General features: G+C 40.2%; 2 protein-coding genes across 2 annotated transcripts; both read left to right on the forward strand.

Annotated features, from left to right (window-relative positions):
• The first annotated feature begins 358 nt into the window (after window positions 1-358).
• LOC125690422 (fatty acid-binding protein, adipocyte) lies at window positions 359-3,715 on the forward strand. The gene is made up of 4 exons (XM_048938730.1): window positions 359-553; window positions 1,731-1,903; window positions 2,126-2,227; window positions 3,504-3,715. Exons 1-4 carry the CDS (start codon window positions 481-483, stop codon window positions 3,552-3,554), a joined length of 399 nt encoding a protein of 132 aa, XP_048794687.1. The 5' UTR covers window positions 359-480; the 3' UTR covers window positions 3,555-3,715.
• A 5,279-nt stretch (window positions 3,716-8,994) lies between these two features.
• On the forward strand, window positions 8,995-13,012 carry LOC125690727 (myelin P2 protein). Its single transcript, XM_048939397.1, has 4 exons — window positions 8,995-9,139; window positions 10,495-10,667; window positions 10,926-11,027; window positions 12,759-13,012. Exons 1-4 carry the CDS (start codon window positions 9,067-9,069, stop codon window positions 12,807-12,809), a joined length of 399 nt encoding a protein of 132 aa, XP_048795354.1. The 5' UTR covers window positions 8,995-9,066; the 3' UTR covers window positions 12,810-13,012.
• The last annotated feature ends 7,571 nt before the right edge of the window (window positions 13,013-20,583 follow it).

The raw sequence follows: 20,583 nt of genomic DNA on the forward strand, positions 1-20,583 counted from the left end.
GTACAAAATCACTAACTGTAGTTGTGCAAAAAGAAAATTAAATGATCCCAAGTCTTTCAGATCTTGCAGTCTAGGAATTTATGTGTGTTCATATGATACGGAGGATAGAAATGAAGGAATAGGGGAGACACAGCACACCCTCTGGGGGTTTGAATCTAACATTTTATTCTCAAAGAAAATACGATTTTAATATTTGCCTTTATGGTGAAGTGCCTTCTTGAATTATAAAAATAATTTAAAAAATGACAGTGATCTTTGTGCTAGTAAGGGCATATGAATAATAGCACTGTGACCTACTGGCAAAGGAGGGGTAGGGGAGGAAGGAAAACACTGGGCACTAAGGACTCCCTCTTTATTGGTCATCCTAGTACATCATGTGGCCAAGGCTCCTTTTTAAAGCCCATCTCTTGGAGCTCATACTATCCTCACGGCTTCTATTTCTGCTTGATCCTGTGACAGACTGCTACCTGGCCTGACAAAATGTGCGACCAGTTTGTGGGCACCTGGAAGCTCCTTTCTAGTGAAAACTTTGAGGACTATATGAAAGAGCTGGGTGAGAAATGTTACTTGAAATTATTGCGTCTGGGGAAGGGAAGGAATGCTGAATTTGAACTCTATTCCTTACTTGCTTTTTCTGTCTGTTGTTTACCAAGGTCTTTTTAGTCCAACTACTTTTATTAAATAGTTTTATACTGGAGAACTTGGCTGTTTGGAGTAGCATTGTCACACTCCTATAACATAGAAAAATCTTGATTGGGAGGAATAGTTTCAGGTAGGCCAAGTCTATGCATGCCTAACTGGTAGTGCTATAAATGAAAGTAAGCACTTTGCTGCAGTATTTTATGTGAATTTGCTTTTAAGCTTTTGGAAATACAAAGTGGTGTAATGCTGGATTGCAGCAAGCTTCTCCATGGCTAAGAACAACACACCTAAATTTGCTTTTGGACTAGGACACTGATTAATTGCCATGGCTATTACAGAAAGTGAATGAAACTCTGTGACTGCCTCCAGTGAATGTTAACAAAGAAAGCTGTGCAGATTGATGCAGATACTGCAGATACTTGCAAAAGAGTCAAGCAATAACACTCTAAAGGTGTATACTTCTCACTTAGAATTAAAATTGGGCTTTAAAAAGTTTCCGTATTCCAGAAGGATGAGGAAAGCATGGGGTAACTTGCACTGTCTGGATCTATACAGGATAAAAATCCAGGGATTTATTTGGAGATTAAAGGTAAAACACTCACTGAAAGTTCTGCAGCATGCATTTAGATGGCTTTCAGTGAGATTCTCACACTTTTCATCTTTACCCCAGATTTTACTCAGGACATAAGAGTTGCCAGCTATTTCTTAATCATTTCCTCTCATTCAGCCTAGCCACTGATAAATATATCTGCAATTTAAGTGATTTTTTATTTGTTCATTTTTGTGGCTTACAAACTGTTGTATGTTTGTGCTTAGTTATTTTTAGATATAATTAGCATACAAGTTAGTGCATAAATCACTGTGGTTGTCTGGAGCAAGTACATACGCAAATATCTGGCACTGAAACTTTGCCTCAGTCTTCAAAATGTTGCTTTTGCTACTCTGACAACAGAGCGTACAATTTCCTTATCTCATCCCATCTGGCTTGGTCTATAAACATACCAGCTAATAGGGAGAGTCTCTTATTTTCCCCAGATAAGAGAAAATCATGAAGATAAAGCTTTCATAGTGTCCTTTTTTATTTACAGGAGTGGGGTTTGCTACCAGGAAGATGGCTGGTGTGGCCAAGCCTAATTTAACTATCAGCATCAACGGTGATGTAATAACCATCAGATCAGAAAGTACCTTCAAAAATACAGAGATCTCTTTCAAGCTGGGTGAAGAGTTTGATGAGACCACAGCAGATGACAGAAAAACAAAGGTGAGTCCAAAAATGGCGTTTTCCAACTATATATATTTCAAAAAGATTGTTGGATAAGGAGGACAGAGTTGCTGTTCTGACATCGAATCTTGAAATGCTGCCTTCAAAGGTAAACGTGCTCAGATTGCTTTTTGCTACAGTACCTTTTGGACATGGAGACAGTCTCTTCTTTGGTCCAAAGCACCCTGAAATAGTCATGCTTTGCTTTTTTTCCTCCAACAGAATGTCATCACCCTAGACAATGGCACATTGAAGCAGGTGCAGAAATGGGATGGCAAAGAGACTGTTATCAAGAGAAAACTGGTGGATGGGAATCTGCTGGTGGTGAGTTCATTTTTGCTATCTAATCACTGAAGTCACAGTGCAGAATGCTATTTTGATGGATGCATTATATGGATTCAAACACAGGGAATAAAAACATCTGAAAAGACTGTGCATTGAGTAGGAGGTCTTTCTGAACAAGTCTGGAGCATGTATTAAAACTGAAAGGGTCTTAAACTTACAGAATGTTATAGAAGTATCTGCATTCCATCCATAGAAAGAAATGGTTAGGAAAGAATAGGGTGAAATATAATCTCAATTAGGGAAATATTTGTATTTTATAATCTCAAAGTCCTGGACAGGATAGCGGATGCATTAACAAAGTTCACCCCTTCTGACACAAAATACTTCTTCTGTTCATCTCCAGTAGATCCCCTATAGCAATGTCTGAGGGCCAAGTTGCAGTCTACCAGTAACCATGTCAGTGCTATTACGCTGTAGCAAAAAGAAAGTAATGGGTATCTGATCTCCTTTGATTGTTGTTATCTGGGCAGACAGTGCTGTGCTTGACTACTGCCAGTGAGGCTCAGCTGCAGTTTGGGGTTTCCCAATGTTGCTCTCCAGTTTAAGGAAAAACACTTTGAAATGCCTGGGGGAGAACTAACGATGTCTTTTTAAAAGGCAGCTGGGATTCCTACATGCTAGAAAATGATACATATACATTACATTCTTGTAGAGTTCTGCCTTCCCTAGAGAAAATGATGTGTCTACAAATTTAATACTTACATTGATTTGAATAAAGACCAGAGGAGAATAAATAAAAAGTAGTTTTTAATAACAACTTCATTGGAAAAGTCTGAAGAAAACAGAATTTGATCTAGCAGAAAAATAGATGAGGACAGAGCCTATAGTGCAGAGGGTGACACATGCAGCTGGAAGTTGTGTAGGACTCCGTGTATGTGCTGCACACCCATATGGAGAAGATGAGCCACAGCTATAGAAGGTGAGGAGATAAGAGAAAACTGCCTAGATCTAAAATGCTCCTTGGGTGTTCCAGGAGCCTTTTTTAAGGCCCAGAAATTGAGGAGACCAGAAATCTCCTGGAGAGGCCAAAACAGTCCTTTGATGTTGCTTTAGTCCTAGGCTTCTATGAATATTTTAGACTTTTATTTCTGAAACTTCCAGTGTTGAGTTTCATCATTTTGGCAATTGCTCTTGAAAGAGGAGAAATGCAAATTCTTTCTTGCATTGGCTCCCAGTACATAAGTAGTTTTCTACCTTCTGACTATCAAATATGCAGTGAGACTTAAAAGCTGATTAAATATGTATTTCTTTCCAGGAATGCACCATGAATAATGTTACCAGCAAAAGAGTTTATGAAAGAGCATGAGAAAGCCATCTTCACATGGGACTGATGCTCAAGGCTGAATAAAAACAACTTCACTGAAGGAGAAAAACTCCACAAATACATTTTGAACAGAACTGCATTTTTTACAAATGTATCCCTCAAAATTACATGCAGCTAGCCTAATTTGTTGTGGCTATTCAATAAACCATTCTGCTTTCTACAACTCTTGTGTGTGTTGGTATTTCTCAGGAAGGGCCTTGGGTTTTGCAGCATGGGGATGGTGCTATGTGGGATGCGTCATGTGAAAGCCAGCACCATGCTTGGTAACTGTGGCCCATCTCACTGCAGAAAGAGGGTCATAGCCCATCCAGTTGGTGGTATTTGCTATGTAATGGAGGTAGATGAAGACCTGGATACAAACCATAATCTGATGACTTGTATTGGCTGTGTACAGTCCACCAACTGCAAGGAGCCTGTGGCCAAGATGCCCACCATTGGAGTTCAGTGTGAGCAGGGAACCTGGCACCTCACCCATGGCTATGGTTTGAGAGAACATAGAAAAGCTGAAAACTTTAAGCTTGGGGTGATCTGAAGTGGTTTATTCTTGTTCAGCTCCACTTGGAGTGAAACCAGAGCTGCTGGAGCTCTCAAGTGTGATTATGTTAATAATGTGCCTTTCCATAACATTTTTTTTTGCCCTAGATCAGACAAAAAGCATCAACATAAAGATCATAATTTAGAGAGTACTCTCAAGCCTACTAAAAAGCATTTAAAGGTTTTCTCTTGTTACAGCCTCCTTACTCTCCTACACGCATTTTCCACCAGGTCATTAGATTAAAACAGTTTTTGAATTTTATATCTGTTAGAGAAAGCTTTTATGGGAACACTAGCTTCTTTAGATGCAAAGACCTTCAGGAGCCAAATTTTTACACTCTTGTTTTTGAGTTCCTTTTTTCTACGGCTTTTAGTTCTCGACACCTACTTCAAATGTTCAATCTTAATTTCTTAACCTGGAAGGAAGAGAGGATGAAAAATTAGGAAATCTTGGGAAAATCTGAACAAGCATCTGAGAAGATGTGCAGTATCCACAAAATGGGAAAAACACCACATCTGGAGCCTATGATTGGGTTAACCATTTGTGAACCACGCTGCACATTCCTGAAATCAGCTGTCAGAGGTAACAGCACTGAGACCTTATGCCAGCAGCAGAAACCTCATACGTACACTTGGACTTTCTTCTGCAGGACAGACCTTGTCCAAGATTCTACACTATTAGCACAGCTGAAGAGGGGGAAAGGAAGGGCTTCTAACCTACAGATGAACTAAGGAGTCATTTAAGAGCAGTTCTGAAAGGTTGTCAGCAAATTCTGCAGAAAAATACTGAAAGAGCCATGAACAAGCAGCTCCCTGTTTTTATTATGGCTTCACTAATTGTGAAATGTCATCAGCTTAAAGAACAGCAGTTGCATAGGGGAAGGAAGAATGCTTTTGAGTACCCCATACATACAGTATTCATTTCTTGAGTAAAAGGAGATAACCCTCAAGTAAATGAAGTCTGCTCTATCAAAAGTGAATAAAGGTGACACTATACATTTCAAAGCACCTTGTCCTCACCTGCAGAGCAGTACAGGCCACTGTCTCCTTTTTGAAGTGCTGCACTATTCTCCAAAAACCATTCAACAGCATTCCTTTCTTAAAAAAGAACTATGTTCCTGCAAACCCCATTGGCCACAGCAGGCACCTCTGAGTGCTAATAGGAGCAGGTTTTTACTTGCTAGCTTATCGGCTCGCTATTCCCATAAAGGTTTCATGGATGACCAGAGGAGAAGAGGATTCAGCCACAGATTTGTAGCAGCTCAGAAGAAGGACGAGACAAGGCTTATACTTTGCTCTGACCTTCCTGTTATTTTTCTGTTTAGCTTTTAATTCTTGGTTAGCACTGCGAGGAACACAGAATACTTCTGCATGGGGGTCTGCCAAGCCCAAGGTCACCCAGCTCTGCTCTCCATACCCTGCCCTCAGCAGCTCTGGCCTGGTCTCTTGTGTCCCCCGGCTAAGCAGACAAAAAGTCATTCACACCCCCAAACTGGAGCTGTTGGGAATAGGCAGACAGCTGGCCTCATGTTTGCAGTCAGTCCCTCGGCTCCCTCATGTAAGCATCAAAACATCCTTGGTGTCTTTAGGCAAGGCAGGCATTTGGCCTTTCTTCTCTGCTTTTATTTCTGTCTGGTTGATCTCCCCTCGGATTTTAATTAAGGTGTCCTTGGGATGAAATGTGTCCAGATCATATTCCCTTTAAAGAAGTTGACATAATCTTACATTTTAAGTTCTTTTAATATATATTCTCCTCATGTTTTGTCTCTGTTTTTACAAGATTTAACACTTCTTTCTAGTCCTGCTTCATATTCTCCAAGTGGATTTATTTCAAATCCCGTGTCACTCCAATCACAAGAAAAAATGGAATCAAAGATCCTCTCATCATGTGCGTGCACAATCCTTGCCACGTTTTTTCTTCACACTTGAAAAAATTCCTTTCCACAGATATTATTTCTACTGTAGTTATAATTCCCTGCTCTTCTTCTTTCTAGACTGTAAGTCCTTTAAATGAAAGTACTGATCTTTCTTGGTGACAAAGAGATGGATGGTAGCAATGTCAACATTGTTTGAGACTGCTTAAGACTGGGGTTTTTGTCTGTATAAATAATTCTCTGTCACTTTTTTTTCTTAAGGTTACTGGTACTGCACTATAGCTGTTCTATTCTGACTAATTTGCTCTTTCTGAATTTCTTTGGATCTGATTTTACAATGTCCCAATCATCTTTTATTTCCCAAAGGCACCAGCCTTGTCTTGTTAAAGTGCCTTTATTATATGAATAGGACAATTAAATGAAAGAACAAAGAATGCCTGAGGGACAACGGTAGAATATTTTCCTATTATTCATTGAGAAATAATGGATAGTTTCATTTAGAAGAAGCTTTCTCATTTCCAAAGATTGGATAAAAGACCTAGCCATTTCTAACACTAAATATGATGTAATGTTTTAGAATAACACTGCGTGGACATATTCATAAATTCATTCACACTTATATACATTTTACAGACAAAATATCTGCTTCCTATTGTGGGAAGAAAGGCTCATTCTTTTATTCCTTTTTATTTTAATTTATTTTAATAAACTCTGGACTGAACCCCTTTACACTGCAGTGTAATTAGACCTGAGCAATAATGGGAACTTCTCTCAATTTATCCTCCGTTCATCTTACGACCGATAGGATAAAAACGTTTTGCATTTACAACCAATATTTGTAATTTAAGATTCTGACACTTCCACACAACCTCAGAATAATCCAGAGATTATTTTATATTCCCTGCCCAAGTTGAATCTTACTTCTGTTTAAGCATTTTTCCCTTACTGTATATGGCAGCTGTTGAGACAAGACTCACATCTTTGCTACCTCATCCCAGCATCAGCTCCATTCCATTCTTTCTATCCTGGATGCAACAAACTCAGTTCTGCAATCTATCATACCAGCATCCCTTTATCCTTGCAGTGAAGATCTGAGATGTTCCCATATGTGGTCATAGCTCAGAAATTAATTATGCAAAAAAAAAAAAAAAACAAAAAAAAAACCACCAAATAGGTATAGAAGCCAAATAGAAAAGAAGCCTCTTAATACTTTAATGTAACAAACAATCATTTTCTCCAGGAAGTTAATTTAGAAAGGAGAAAGGCAGAATTACACTTGATGTGGTCTCACACTGCAGTTTCATGCATTTTGGGTTGTCTTGAATTACAATTCTTGACATTCTTGCCTGTCAAGTACACATATGGTTTATGTTACTAACCACAACACAGCAATTCTGAATGTACGTTTACAAAAGCTTTTCAAACTTTCACTCAGTGTTTCTAATGCCAGGTTAACATAGGTGAGCAGAGTGTCCTTGCCACAAAGAATACTAATGATATCCTGGGATGCATTACAAGTAGTATTGCCAGCAGGCCAAAGGAATGTCATCATCTCTGCTCAGCACAGGTGAGGCTACACCTGGAGAACTGTATCCAGTTGTGGGCTCCCCAGTACAGGAGAGACCTGGACATACTTGGGACAGTCCAGCAAAGGACCATTAAGGTGACAAAGGGACTGGAGCAACTCCTGTGAGGAAAAACTGAGGGATCTGGGGCTGCTCAGCCTGGAGAAAAGGAGGCTCAGGGGAATCTCATCAATATCCATAAAGATCTGAAGGGAGGGTGCGAAGGGGACAGAGCCTGTTCAATGATGTCCTGTGCCAGGACAAGAGGTAATAGGCATAAATTGAAACAACTGTTGTTCTCTCTGAACATTAGGAATCACTTATTTATTGGCACAGTTTTCCCAGACAGGTTGTGGAGTCTCCTTCTTGGAGTAATTCACATGCAGTTTAGATACAGTCCTGGTTAGCTGGCTGTAGATGGCCCTGCTTGAGCACGTGACTTGGGACGGATGAACACACATGCTAATCCAGACAATAATGTCACTAGAAGAAGAGATGTCAGTGACAGATTTTTTGTTGACACATCTGGAGGTATAAAGTGTTTGGTGTGCTTCACATGGCACAGAAGAAGCCATTGCCCTTCTTGACAGCAGAAAAAGATCTCATGACATTAGGAGACATTTGAATGCAAGACCTTTAATGACTGCAGTAGCTTAAATATGAGTATGAAATCTAACTATGCAGGTGCAGTGAAGCAAGAAGGGAATAGTGTATTTCCTCTTTCTAAGCCAATCAGACTGCTTACATCTCACCAAGTGACTTTGTACTAAGCATAAGCCCTTTAGAGCTGAGCTCCACTGATGCACCGCTATTCTGAACTTGCCCTTAGCTGTAGAAGAAGGGAGACAGTGAAGCTTGACTGCTCCTTTTCTATGTGGTGCTTTCTGGGCTATACACAGGGAAAAACCAACAGTTTGGACTCATTGCTCTGGTTCAGTGGCAGAAATAATTCCATTATGTCTGCAAAGAATACAACACACAAATCCTTTCCTGGACATGACAACAAAGCAACAAAAAAATGTGTAAGCAGATCCTTGGCAACTCTTCCCTCACATTAATGTGGTTTTGATTTACCTGTCATAGAAATGACAACAGCAGTAATGGTGGCAGCAGCAAATGGTGTTGGGAGGACAGTCAGAGCTGAATTTCAGAGGGATAAAGTGGCTGGTGGCTACATATGGCTCAGATCCCACCGCAGTCCCCAGACTGCTCCATGCTTCCAGCAATAGCCTCACATCCCCAGCCCCATGTGTGCCTCACTGTCCTGATCTACCAGTGGAGGAAGCTGAGGCAGGCGTCACCCGGAGCCTTGGTACAGATACGGCTGCCTTGGACAAGGTGCACATTGTCTTGCCCTGGCACTGCTGCTCCCATTGGCCCATTCTGACCATTACAGGGACTGGGCATCTTTAAAAGGAGGCAAAAGAGATCTGAGTCAGGCACAAAATTTCTTTGGCTCCCACCAAGAGCATTTGTGACTGCTGCCTCTCTCTAGAACCACTGCCTCACAAAGCCAACACGATGTGTAATCGATTTGTGGGAACCTGGAAACTTGTCTCCAGTGAAAATTTTGATGACTATATGAAAGAACTGGGTGAGAGATGTTGTGTGTTTTTTCTTCTTTTTCTTTCTTTTTTTTTTCAAGTAAGTTTCCTTTGCAAATGCCTCTTCTTCATCTTATGCTTTGCTCATGCATAGTGCTTTCTTCCTGGCCACATAGGCATTGCAATTATTGTTCTAGCATAACTTATTTCCTTAACACCTAACATGGAAAGAAAATAAAGGCTTCTGTTATAAATTTACCTCCGTCTAAGTGAACTAACCTGATCTAACCTGTTTGTAATGAGAAGGATCTAAGGAGATGCAGCATTGTTTTATGTTTCTCTTCATTGCACTGTTAAACTCGTGACTTTGATAATTTACAATATATAATGGAGCTGATGTCTCATGACACTTTGGTTTCAGAGTTCTAAATCCTATGAATGAATATATCTGTTTCTGAGAAATGCCAGGAATGTAATCAATTGGGCATTGTTTTTAATTCTAATGCTGGCTTCATTCCTAGATAGCAAGTGCACACAGTCAGTTACAGCATTTCTTTTGCTATATAAATGATTCACTGAGACACTAATTCCCCTTATTTGAAATGTTAAACTAAGTAACAAAAGAACTTCAGTAAATTAATTAACCAGAGTAAATGTGGGATGCAAGTCCAGCTACAGACATTCTTCTGAAGATTGGAACAGAAATGTTTCAGTACTGAATAATTACTGCAAATAGTATTATACTTTACAGATAACAACATTTATCCTTTTGTATGTATCTTCTCATGTGAGCACTCCATAGCATTAATGCAGCAACTATAGCTATCCCCTTTCTGTTTTTATAAAACAGTGACATGTCATTATTTGTACATGATCTTGCCTTTTCCTCTGAAGTTCAAGAGTCATGATCCCTAAGGTATCTTAGGAAAAACCTACGAATTGCCCATTCTCCAGTATATTTTTTGCTTTAATGAATAAGTAACAGCATATTCGCAGTTCAGAATCCAGTTTCTTCCCAGCATCTTGCTAAGAGAAGTTCAGATTCTAAGATTATTCAACGATTTTTATATAAAAAGGATTTAGTTGAGCTTTCATGAGAAATAGTTCTATCTCTACAAAGACACAGGCATGCTACTAACCACCAGTATTTCTTCCTAGTTAAATGTACACCAGTACATACTCAAGTGAATCTTTGCTTCTTGCTGGAAGCGCATGCCATCAACTGGGGCTGCGTGATCATCTGAATACAGTGCTTCCACATATGAAGAATCAGTGTCTCATGTGAAGAAAGCATTATAGTATTGAGGAATAAACTTTTCCTCATTTTTCTACTGAAGTTTTTCAAAATGATACTGAGTTTTTTTGCTTCCTAGAATGTAATGACAGTTTTCTTCCTGATTTCTAGGAGTGGGCTTAGCAACCAGGAAACTGGGTGGCCTGTCAAAGCCCAGTGTGATCATTAGTATGAAAGGGGACATAGTAACCCTCAGAACGGAAAGCACCTTCAAAAATACAGAGATTTCCTTCAAATTGGGTCAGCAGTTTGATGAAACAACAGCAGATGACCGGAAAGTCAAGGTAAGAGGGCTGATGTTCTCTGAGTGGTCCTACCATACTAGAAGAGAGACAGGAGGAGTTTCTCCTACCCTCTTAGTGTACTATGAAATTCCCAGGTTATTCAAGAAAAGCACTGAAAGAAGAAATAATATGATGCTAGCACCACTGGTAAGAAGTTTGTTAGCAGAGAACGCAGATCTGGCTGAATATAAAATGAGTTGCTACTCTAATCTGCAAAGCTTTGATTACAGCTTGAGACTCTTCTCTTGGCCTTTGTAGAGCGTTGTAACCTTGGAGAAAGGGTCATTGGTTCAAGTTCAGAAGTGGAATGGCAAAGAAACTACAATAAAAAGAAGACTGGTTGATGGGAAAATGGTGGTGGTAAGTTCCAGGCTCTCGCTTTTATGCTGCTGCATGGCAGGAGGATGCAACATTCAGTTGGCCTCTGTCTAAGCAGAGTGACAGTTTTGGCTTATGAAGAAATAAGGATGGAGAAAATGGGAAACAAGCTTAAGAAACAACCTGGAAGGAAATAAATGTTATTCCATAACAGCAAATTGTCATTAAAGTAATTATACTGGCAGAGTTGTCATGATTTGAGATCATATATACTGATCTCAAAATTATTCTGCCTAAAAGAAATGTAATTTTCATAGAGTAGAAATCTGTGAAATGTAAAAAGAAGCTTGCAAGCCAGAAATTTCTGTCCCTGGAATGGCTCTTTTCTTTTTTCCATCTTCAGAATGAATCCTGTCCACCTTAGAAAACTCATTCCATGCCTTTTTTGCACACCTGTTTCTACTTGTGCCAGTCAGTTCATACTGCTGTTTGTTTTTTAGGCATGAGCACTTCTAGCTAAAGGTGCTGGAGGTTTATTGCATGAAAGGCAGTTCTCTGTGCCTAATTCTGCTGGTGATATTGACCTGCAGCAGGGCCATCAGGTCCTGATGGCTCCTCTGAAAGGCCCTTGGCATTGAGAGAAGCCCATCCTTCATGAAGGCTGGGGACTTTCCTCAATCCATCTAACCTACCTACCTTTCTCACAGGAAGGACTGTTAAGCACTGGAATAGGCTCCCTAGGGAGGTGGTTGAGTCACCATCCCTAGATGTGTTTAAAAACCATTTGGATGTGGTGCTCAGGGACATGATTGGTTGTTAGAGTTAGGGTAGTGTGGTTAGGTTGCGGTTGGACTTGATGATCTTGAAGGTCTTTTCCAACCTGAGCGATTCTGTGATTCTCTACTAGGCACATAAAAACCACAGGGGAGCCAATCCGGTGTCATAATACATTTCAGGGAATTGAGATTTTACTTCTGAATAAAGAGAAGTATCTTAGAATCGTAGAATGATAGAATGTCTTAGGATGAAAGGGACTTCAAGGACCACTCAATTCCAACCCCCTGCCATGAGGAGATCTGGCTGCTCAGAGCCCCATCTAACCTGGCCTTGAAAATTTCCAGGCATGGAGTGCATACAGCTTTGCTGGGCAGCCTGTGCCAGTGTTTTGCTCATTCCATCAGCAGCCTGTGGCCTATCCCTGGCCTAGGACAGGACTGCTGAGAAGGACTCATTTCTGCACGCTGCTGAGCCCTGCCTCATGTCCTGCCACCTCTGTTGCACTTGCCTGGTGGCTGTGAGTCATTGAGAGCCACTGAGGGCCACCAGGACAAAGGGGTCAGGAGAAACATCTTGTGATTCATGAGTGCAAAGTTTTGTAGGCCAGAATCCTGACCTCTGAGCTGCACAGGCTGCATCTGTTTCCACAAAAACATGTTTGTAAAACCGAAAGCATTTGTGAGCCACAGTATGATAAACTGGGCCTTGATGATGTTTTTATCAAGCCATAACAACGGGAGTGCTTTTTTTTCCTATAAGCTGAAGCTAATTTTGCATTCTTTTTGTTATTATATGCCATTTAATTAAAAACAAAAACAACCAAACAAACAAACAAGATCACTTATTGCACTATAACTATAGTTTTGCTATCTGCTCTAAACATTATACAGATTTTCAAAATATGATATCTGGATTTTCAGTGAGTTCAGTGGTACTGCAGCAGACATATTTGCTGCCAGTGAGATCCTTATATTAATCTTTTCTTTTGTGCCTTAGGAGTGTGCCATGAAGGGGGTTGTCTGCACCAGAGTCTATGAAAGAGTGTGAAGGAACACCTTCTCTGCACCGGACTGGGACTGGCTCTAAAAACTCACCTGAGCCCAGTGACCAAAGCTTCATGCACTGTGCTTCTTTATTTTATTTCCTTTTATTGGGAAAATGACTCCATTAAGATTTGATATTCCAGAGCCATAGTGTGACTAATCCAGAATATTGTGGTGCCTCAATAAAAGCTTCTCAATAAATAAAATAGAGCGTCTGCCCATCAATTTTTAAAGTTTGCTTTCTCGGATGCTGCCCATCTTTTCTGTTCTCATCTGTGTAAATGGTCAGACTATTTCTGTGTAAAATGCTAAAATACAATCGATCTGCCTCTGGGAGAGGGCTAACACTGTTTTCTTGGTGTGTGTAAAAGTTCTCATCTCATGGCTGCAATGTAAATGCAGTAAATGATTTTTCAGTAAATTTCAGTAAATGATTTTATTGCTGAATAGTTCCTATAGGGAAAATCATCTTAACCAGAATAATTTTTGACTTGCAGTATGATTTATTGTTTCGGTCTTTTAGTTTTACTGCATCATTTGTTCTCATTGTTCTCATCCTAAAATGGCTTATACTTCTCTTCGTACCAATTTCTATAACATGGCATTTGCTTGGAAGAGAGCAGCTTTAGGAGGATGAATTATCAGGATGTATTCCATATTTCTCTGCCCAGCAGCTTTTGAACTTTCAAAAGAAGTGTGGAACAGGTCTCAATGAACTCTGGAAATCGTAGTGCTGGAGAGTTTCATTTTGCAAAGCAATTCCTCTTACTTCTAGCAATTTTTAATCATGGATTTAGAGTTAAGCACACAGAAGAGATTTCAGTGGATAGAATTTTCTGCTAAACCCAATAGAGTAACTAAGCTGTTCATTCTTCCTATTGTACTTTGTGCTTTTAACTAAGGAAAAAACAGAAAATCTCCTTAATCCAAAAGCATTGGAGCAGCTTATTAATTTTACCTTCCTTAAGTGGCATTCAGTAATGCCACAGCATTCATGTTCACAACACAAAGAGGAGTATTGCTTCCCTCTTCATTGCCTCCATGTCATCATGCAGGAATCTCTCTGCCTTCTCTGGGGGGTTAAAACTGCTGTGATTGGCAGATGTGTTTATTTTGGCTTGTTAGGAGCTGTAGTGCTACCGTGAACCTTTGCCTACTGGTTCTGCAGTTGAGAACATGAATTCTCACAGTAAGGGAGATCCGGTATGTCAGTATTGGTGCAACTGAGCAGATAATTAGGAAGTGAATGTCGTATGTAAATGCAAAATGTAAAGGTCACTTTTCTTCTCTACCTATCATTGGAGAAGCTTGAGACTAGGTCTGGCTTTGACCACAATCATATCAATGCATACTCACTGGAGGCACCTGCCTGAAGGTACTAGAGGCATCCTAGAAAATATGAGTTGTGATAGAAAGCTGGAGATTTACAGATAACTTTATACTGGTCTCTAACCTAAGTGGGGATAAGAAGGGAGCAAATTCTTCCGTTTTGCCATTAAGATTCACATTTGTGAGAGTCAGAGTTTCTGTGACTCTAAATCTTCAGTGTCTGTAACAAGGACTGTAAGTGCTGCCCCGTGTAACATAACATCATTCACAAGCTGTCTGAGCTGTTATCCAGCTCAGAGCTGCAGGCAAAGGAGTGGTGAGTGCTGCAAACACACTTTATTTCCTTTGCTTTTCTTTCAGCAACCTGTAAATGCTTCTCTGAGGTTAAATGGAAAATTTTCCTCTCCAACTGAATGTCAGTTTTCAGTTTTTTTACTTCCTCAAGAAAAGGAAATAAACATTCAGTTTGGTACAAGCTGTGTTTTTCCAGGACTGGGGGAAAAAAATAGGACTGTTCACTCAGTCCTCACTTATTTACTGTCTTCTCCTTTTCTCTAACACAACCCACCTTCCTCCTCTCCTCTGTGTGGATTTTTTAATTGCATTTAATTTTCCAGAGTCTGAGGATTCAAATTCCTAATGAGACGCAGATATGCTATTAGGATCCCAGTATTTGGCATTTTCACTCCATATGAAGGTCACTTCAGAATGTCATGTGAGCTGGGGACTTTCCAAAACAGGAAAAGTGCAACTGGACTGATAGTGTGGAAGGCGAAAACAATGAAGCAGGTGGCACAAATCAGCGCAGATTTGGGATACTGCAGCACATAATGCAGGCCTTGGGGTCTCCAATAGGAATTAAAGTTTATATGAACTGTGTGGTCTGAAGGTTTATTTCGTGCCTAACTACAGATCTGTTTTTCTCCTTTACTAAACATTTTACATGGGCTAGATACTATGGAATGAATGTCCAAACTAAGATATGACACCTATGTCTTGAACACATTGCCAAAAGTGTGAATTTTCCATTTGCTGTTTAATCTAGTGATGAGAGTATCCTGATGCTGGCATATGAATAGCATTGTTTAAGCGAATCAGCTTGATCTAGTACCCACCTCATCCTCTGCTTGCTACAGAAACCACTGGGACTACTGAAATCAAGCAAAAGCTGCCTCTGGCCTGTGGGTGCTGTGGCTATTGCCTTGGACTGGACAGAATTTGACAATTTGCAATAGAAAGTGTCTCTGGGTGATGCATATATAAACCTGTGATTCTGTGCACAACAATCCACTCACTTCTGTGCAACAAGGAGCAGCGAGGAGAGGCCACAGACCCTCAAGCAAAGTCTTTGTCCCATGTTGGTATCTCACGTACCTTTAAACTTCTCTCAGTTGTTCTTGGTGAGCTCACATTTGTGGTATTGCAATTATATTGCAAAGCTTATTTGCACACAACCTAGGGACCAACACATGGCCTTTGGTGCTGTTGTAGTTATACTACCTTGATGCCTATTGGACCATTTCATCAGGCAGTAACTTTTCTAGGAATGGCAATGATGGGGGAGGAGATTACACAGAGTTATTAAATAAGTTGCACTTCATAACAGATCCTCACTACATATCTTTTTCGTAGAGGAACTCCTTGCTGTGCTTATAAACACTTCACTGTATAGAAATTGCTCAACTCTGCCTCTTAAGATGCTGTTACCTTCCTTAATTTTCATTTTGTATTAAAGATGTTCTGTTGATGTCTGTGTTACAATGGAGTGAAAGGTTACGAGAGCTGAAGGGGTAATCAGTTAGAAACAAATAGGCTGATGCCATGAAAAATCGCCTTCAGAAATCCTGGAATTGAAATGTAATCAAGGTCTTTGTTAGAGAGGTAATTAAAGCACATCCTTGCCATTTCAGTGGGGAACATTGTGATTGGCCATTGGCCATTGTACTGCAGATAGGAAACACAATAAAATGATGTTATTTGGACTAAAGGGTACAACAACATTTGGAAAAATGTATTCCCTGAGACACTAAAGAGAAAGAAAGCTGTGTAAAGCAGACACCGTCCAGTAGCGTTTTCAAAGGAGATTGTGTTTTGTTTTTTCACCTATTGGGTAGGAAATCAATATTTAAATATAATTTCCTCAAATGTTATGAACATTTTAAAACTAAAATGTGAGAATTGGCATGATTCAAGGATTAGGAAGGATGGAATAACTGGGTTACAGTTGGATCTATTTTCAGGTACTCAGTAGAGTGGTAGTTAAGACTAGTTAGATTAAAACATGCATATTGTTTTAATGTGATCACCAATATTGATTATACTATGTGAGATGTGTAAGGCAGGGAAAAAGGCTTCTCAATTTACCTCCTCATGAATGTATCTACTTCCTAGCACATTTCCTTGTGGACACAGCTTCCATATAGGCGTCTGTGTGAGCAATAGGGTCAAAAACGCTGTGAGAATTGATCCTGTGTTTCAAAGCTTATAAATGCTCTAACAGCTAGGGCTAAAGCTCCAGGAGATGTTTGTAGTGGAGCTGCGTGGTAGATCAGCTAAAGCACAGCCCGTATCAAGTCTGACTGAGCTTTAGGCTTCTTTGGCAAATCTATAGACATAATTACTAGAAAGAAAAGATATTTCGTGTATCTAGCTATTGTACAATACTTACATTACTGAACATGCCAGCAATAATCTCATTTGTCTCTCAGCTTTTACGTGTTTTACTTGGAAACTCTGCACATTGGATATGAAAATTGGAGACAGTGAATGTGGAAGATTCAGTTATCTTGTACTCAGAAGCTCTTAGCAGAGAGGCACAGCTTCATATAATTTTGTGCCACCTTCTCATGCTTTGCACCATAGCGTTCAGTTTTTTACCTTAGTGACTCTTAGATGTGTGTATAGGCAAAATCATTTAAAGAGAATATTAACTCTTTCACAAATCTTCCCTCTTTGCTAACAGTGGGATTATGAAGCAATTTGAAATGATAAGACATAACACTGAAGGCCCCTAATTACCTGGTTAACATAAACGTTTTGATTTAAATTAACAAGAGAACAAGCAGTCAGATTATTAAAGGGTGGGTGCATAAAAGTCTCCACTTTCCAGATAGAATCTGAGCCTCTGGCCAGGAGTGCAGGAGCCAACACTAAGGCTCTCCCTGGTGCTTCCTCTACCTGAAGTATTTGATGTAATCAAGAAGCATCATCACAGTTTATACTGGTGCTGTATCCACTTGGTTAGAGATTGCATTATGAAATAAAAAGGCAGCTATTAGAGTATATGATAATGACTTTGGAAGACGTGTCAAAGAACAGGAATAATTTTAAGATTGTATTCCCTTGCCTTTGCAAGTCCTGTGTGTTATGGCTAGCTCACATCTTAGTTTAACTGCATCTGACCTGGAAAAACAATTAAAAAAAAAAAAGCCATTTGCTAACAACAAAGTTCTGAATGAGATGACTGCACAGATATGACTAAAAGCAGAAATACAGCTCCTGTAACTTCTGAGGAAGAGGAAGCAGAGGTCCTCAGTTCTTTACTAGGATAGAAAGAGGGGCCAGAAACTTACAGGGCAAAGAGTAGAGCAAAGCCTCCGTCAGGCAAGCTATTTATGACAAGCTGAAAGAGAGCAATATAATGGAGGTCAATCTGAATAAATCAATTCAAACCAATGCTATTTTATTCTACCAGAGTGCACACTAGTCTTGTGGCTGGAAGGAGAGTGGCAAACCTCACCTCTAGTGACTTCAGTAAGGCACTGACAGTCATCCATTAAACACTTTCATAAACGTGATATAAATTTAGGTTAGACTGAGTTATTCCTACAGAGAAAGGATACGAAAAATTTCTCTACTGTCATTGGTTCATTGTCAAACTGGTCGGATGTTTTGAGTGGACTTCTGGCCTAGTCCTATTTAATCTCCTCACTAATAGCACAGATGTTATTTATGGATCATACGGAGAAGAGAGGAAATGCAAGCACACCGGAAAGCAGGGTTCAAATTGGGATGATTTCAACAAACTCAGGAAATAGTTTGAAACAGTCAGGGGAACATTCAGAAGGGAAAAATGTGCTGGTCAATATCAGCTGCAGCTCGCACATCAGATGGGGAACAAGGAACAACCAGCACAAACTCTGAGAACCTGTAGCAGATCACAGACTGAATACAAGCAGTAAAATTGATGTTATTGAAAAAAGACAAACCCTGTGTTGAGATGTGCAGTCAGGAGGACAGCCTGTGAGCTGGGGTTGTCGGCCTGGGCTGCTCGTCACTTGTAAAGCCTCCACGCCACACGTGTCTAGTTTTCAGTAATGCAGTGCAAAACAAATTTGTCAAGAGATAAGTATTAAACCTAAAAACATAGGTTTAACATAATAGGAAGGATTGAGGAAAGGGATATTGGCCAAAGGTGCAGACGGCTGCAGCGACACAACAAAATTCCTCACACCACTAAGATCTATGGTATATGCAGATCCACACACACAAGCACATGCACAGAAGTATCTATTAATATGTACCATTTTAGTCAGAGCCAGTGACCACTGTTCTCAGACACCGAAACTGTCCCAGAGGCAACGTACCTGAGACCCAGCTCACCTCTGCAGCACCTGCCATGAGAGTCACAGCTCAGTTGATCTCTCCTCAGCTTCCCAAGAACAAGTTATAATGGGTCAAAAGCTCATCACATTAAAAAAAAAGCAAATCTAACAAGAACCATAGAAAAAGAGCGGATTACTCAATGAACAACACTATTAATTTCCTTCTACTACTCATATTTTCTATCTGAACTGTGATGTGAAATAGGAGATTTAATCTATTTGGACAGTAATGTACTGGTAGAAGTTACTCCTTTGCTTAAGTAAATAATTAGATGGATGTTAAACAGTATGTGACAAATAAAATAAAAAGAGAGAGAGAGAAAGAAAATCTGGACTAAGTAAAGAAACCCTAAATCTGAATGCACCATGCTGTCATGAACCCAGCCAGCCTGTAAAAATGACCAGATTTTGTATCTGTTATTGTTTAGAAAAGTTGAAGTTCTTGTCACAGAATCACAGAATGGCCAGGGTTGGAATGATCCTCAAGGATCATGAATCTCCAACCCCTCTGCCACACGCAGGGCCACCAACCTCCCCATTTAATACTAGACCAGGCTGCCCGGGGCCCCATCCAATCTGGCCTTGAAAACAGTCGATCTGGCCTTGTAGAACAGAAGATTCTATAACTTTTAAAAATGCTACTCTTCTCATCCTGTCACCATTGTAGAGTGACTGACCAGGCAATTGTGTGTCATCTTCCCAAAGATTTTCTAGGATGAGAGAAGAATTGGTGCACTGCTCTTTGGTGCAAGTTTCACATTACTCATAAGACGCTGTGAAAACAGTTGAAGGATGTGTGTTTTGTCTTCATTTAGGCTCTAGTCAAGCCAGAATTCTTCCCTGAAATCCATATGGTTGCTCTGGGTACCCAAAATGGGACTTGCCTGTATGATACGTATGCGCCCTTTGAGGCCTGGTGCTCATAGATCAGAAATATATGTTTGGACTAAAGATGGGGGTTGGACTCGATGATCTCTGGAGGTCCCTTCCAACCCCTACAATTCTGTGATTCTGTGATTCTGTGATTCTGTGATATTCTCAAACTCTGCATAAGCTCTGCCACATAAAACGAGCTTGGAAATCTGCTGACAGCTTCTGTTGGGCAGCAGAGGAGTTTCACCCACCATCATCCATCTGAGTTATCATGTCTGTATAGCTCACAGAGCATAATGACCATTGTGAGGAAAGGGTTTAGATGGCTTGTTTTAAAGATCTTCTTTAGGATAAGAATAATAGCTTAGAAATATGTGCCTTTCCTCCCTGACTACTAAGTGATATTTGTTATTGTCTGGTATTTGATTAACAGCTCACCGAGCTGTAAGCACTATTCTGGTTGAACTTCTTTGGTGGTTGAGCTCCAAGGAGCATCCAGCTGGAGAGAAGCGGTGACTGTGTACACGGGACACAAGATTAACTCTGTTAATATGACTGATGATCATCTATTTATAAGAGCAGTGAAAGCAACTCACTTCCTTTCACTCAGCTGTGAAAGCGTGGCCTGAGTCACATACCCACATGTGTCATAAGTGTGGTGATGCCAGCTTGTTTCTCTGTGCTGCCACCTGGCTTCCTGCTCTTTCTGCAGACCTGGCAGACTGTCCTGCTTCTTGGGCTGAACATCTGGGCAGTACCAAGGGCTGCTTTCCAGTTAGTTTCCTATCCTAATTCAATGGTAGCTTCATGCCTCTGGTAACTGGTACACATTTGTTGTGCCAGTAAAATTTGTGGGAATCTGAGGGGATACAAGGTCCTTCTTGGCTCTAAGAAATAATGCTCTTGTATTGATGTAACCCAGTTTGGGCTCCCTGGAGGTTCTCGTCAATTTGGCAAACAGTCAAAATGCTG

This window comes from Lagopus muta, chromosome 3 (assembly GCF_023343835.1).
Source record: "Lagopus muta isolate bLagMut1 chromosome 3, bLagMut1 primary, whole genome shotgun sequence".
NCBI lineage: Eukaryota > Metazoa > Chordata > Aves > Galliformes > Phasianidae > Lagopus > Lagopus muta.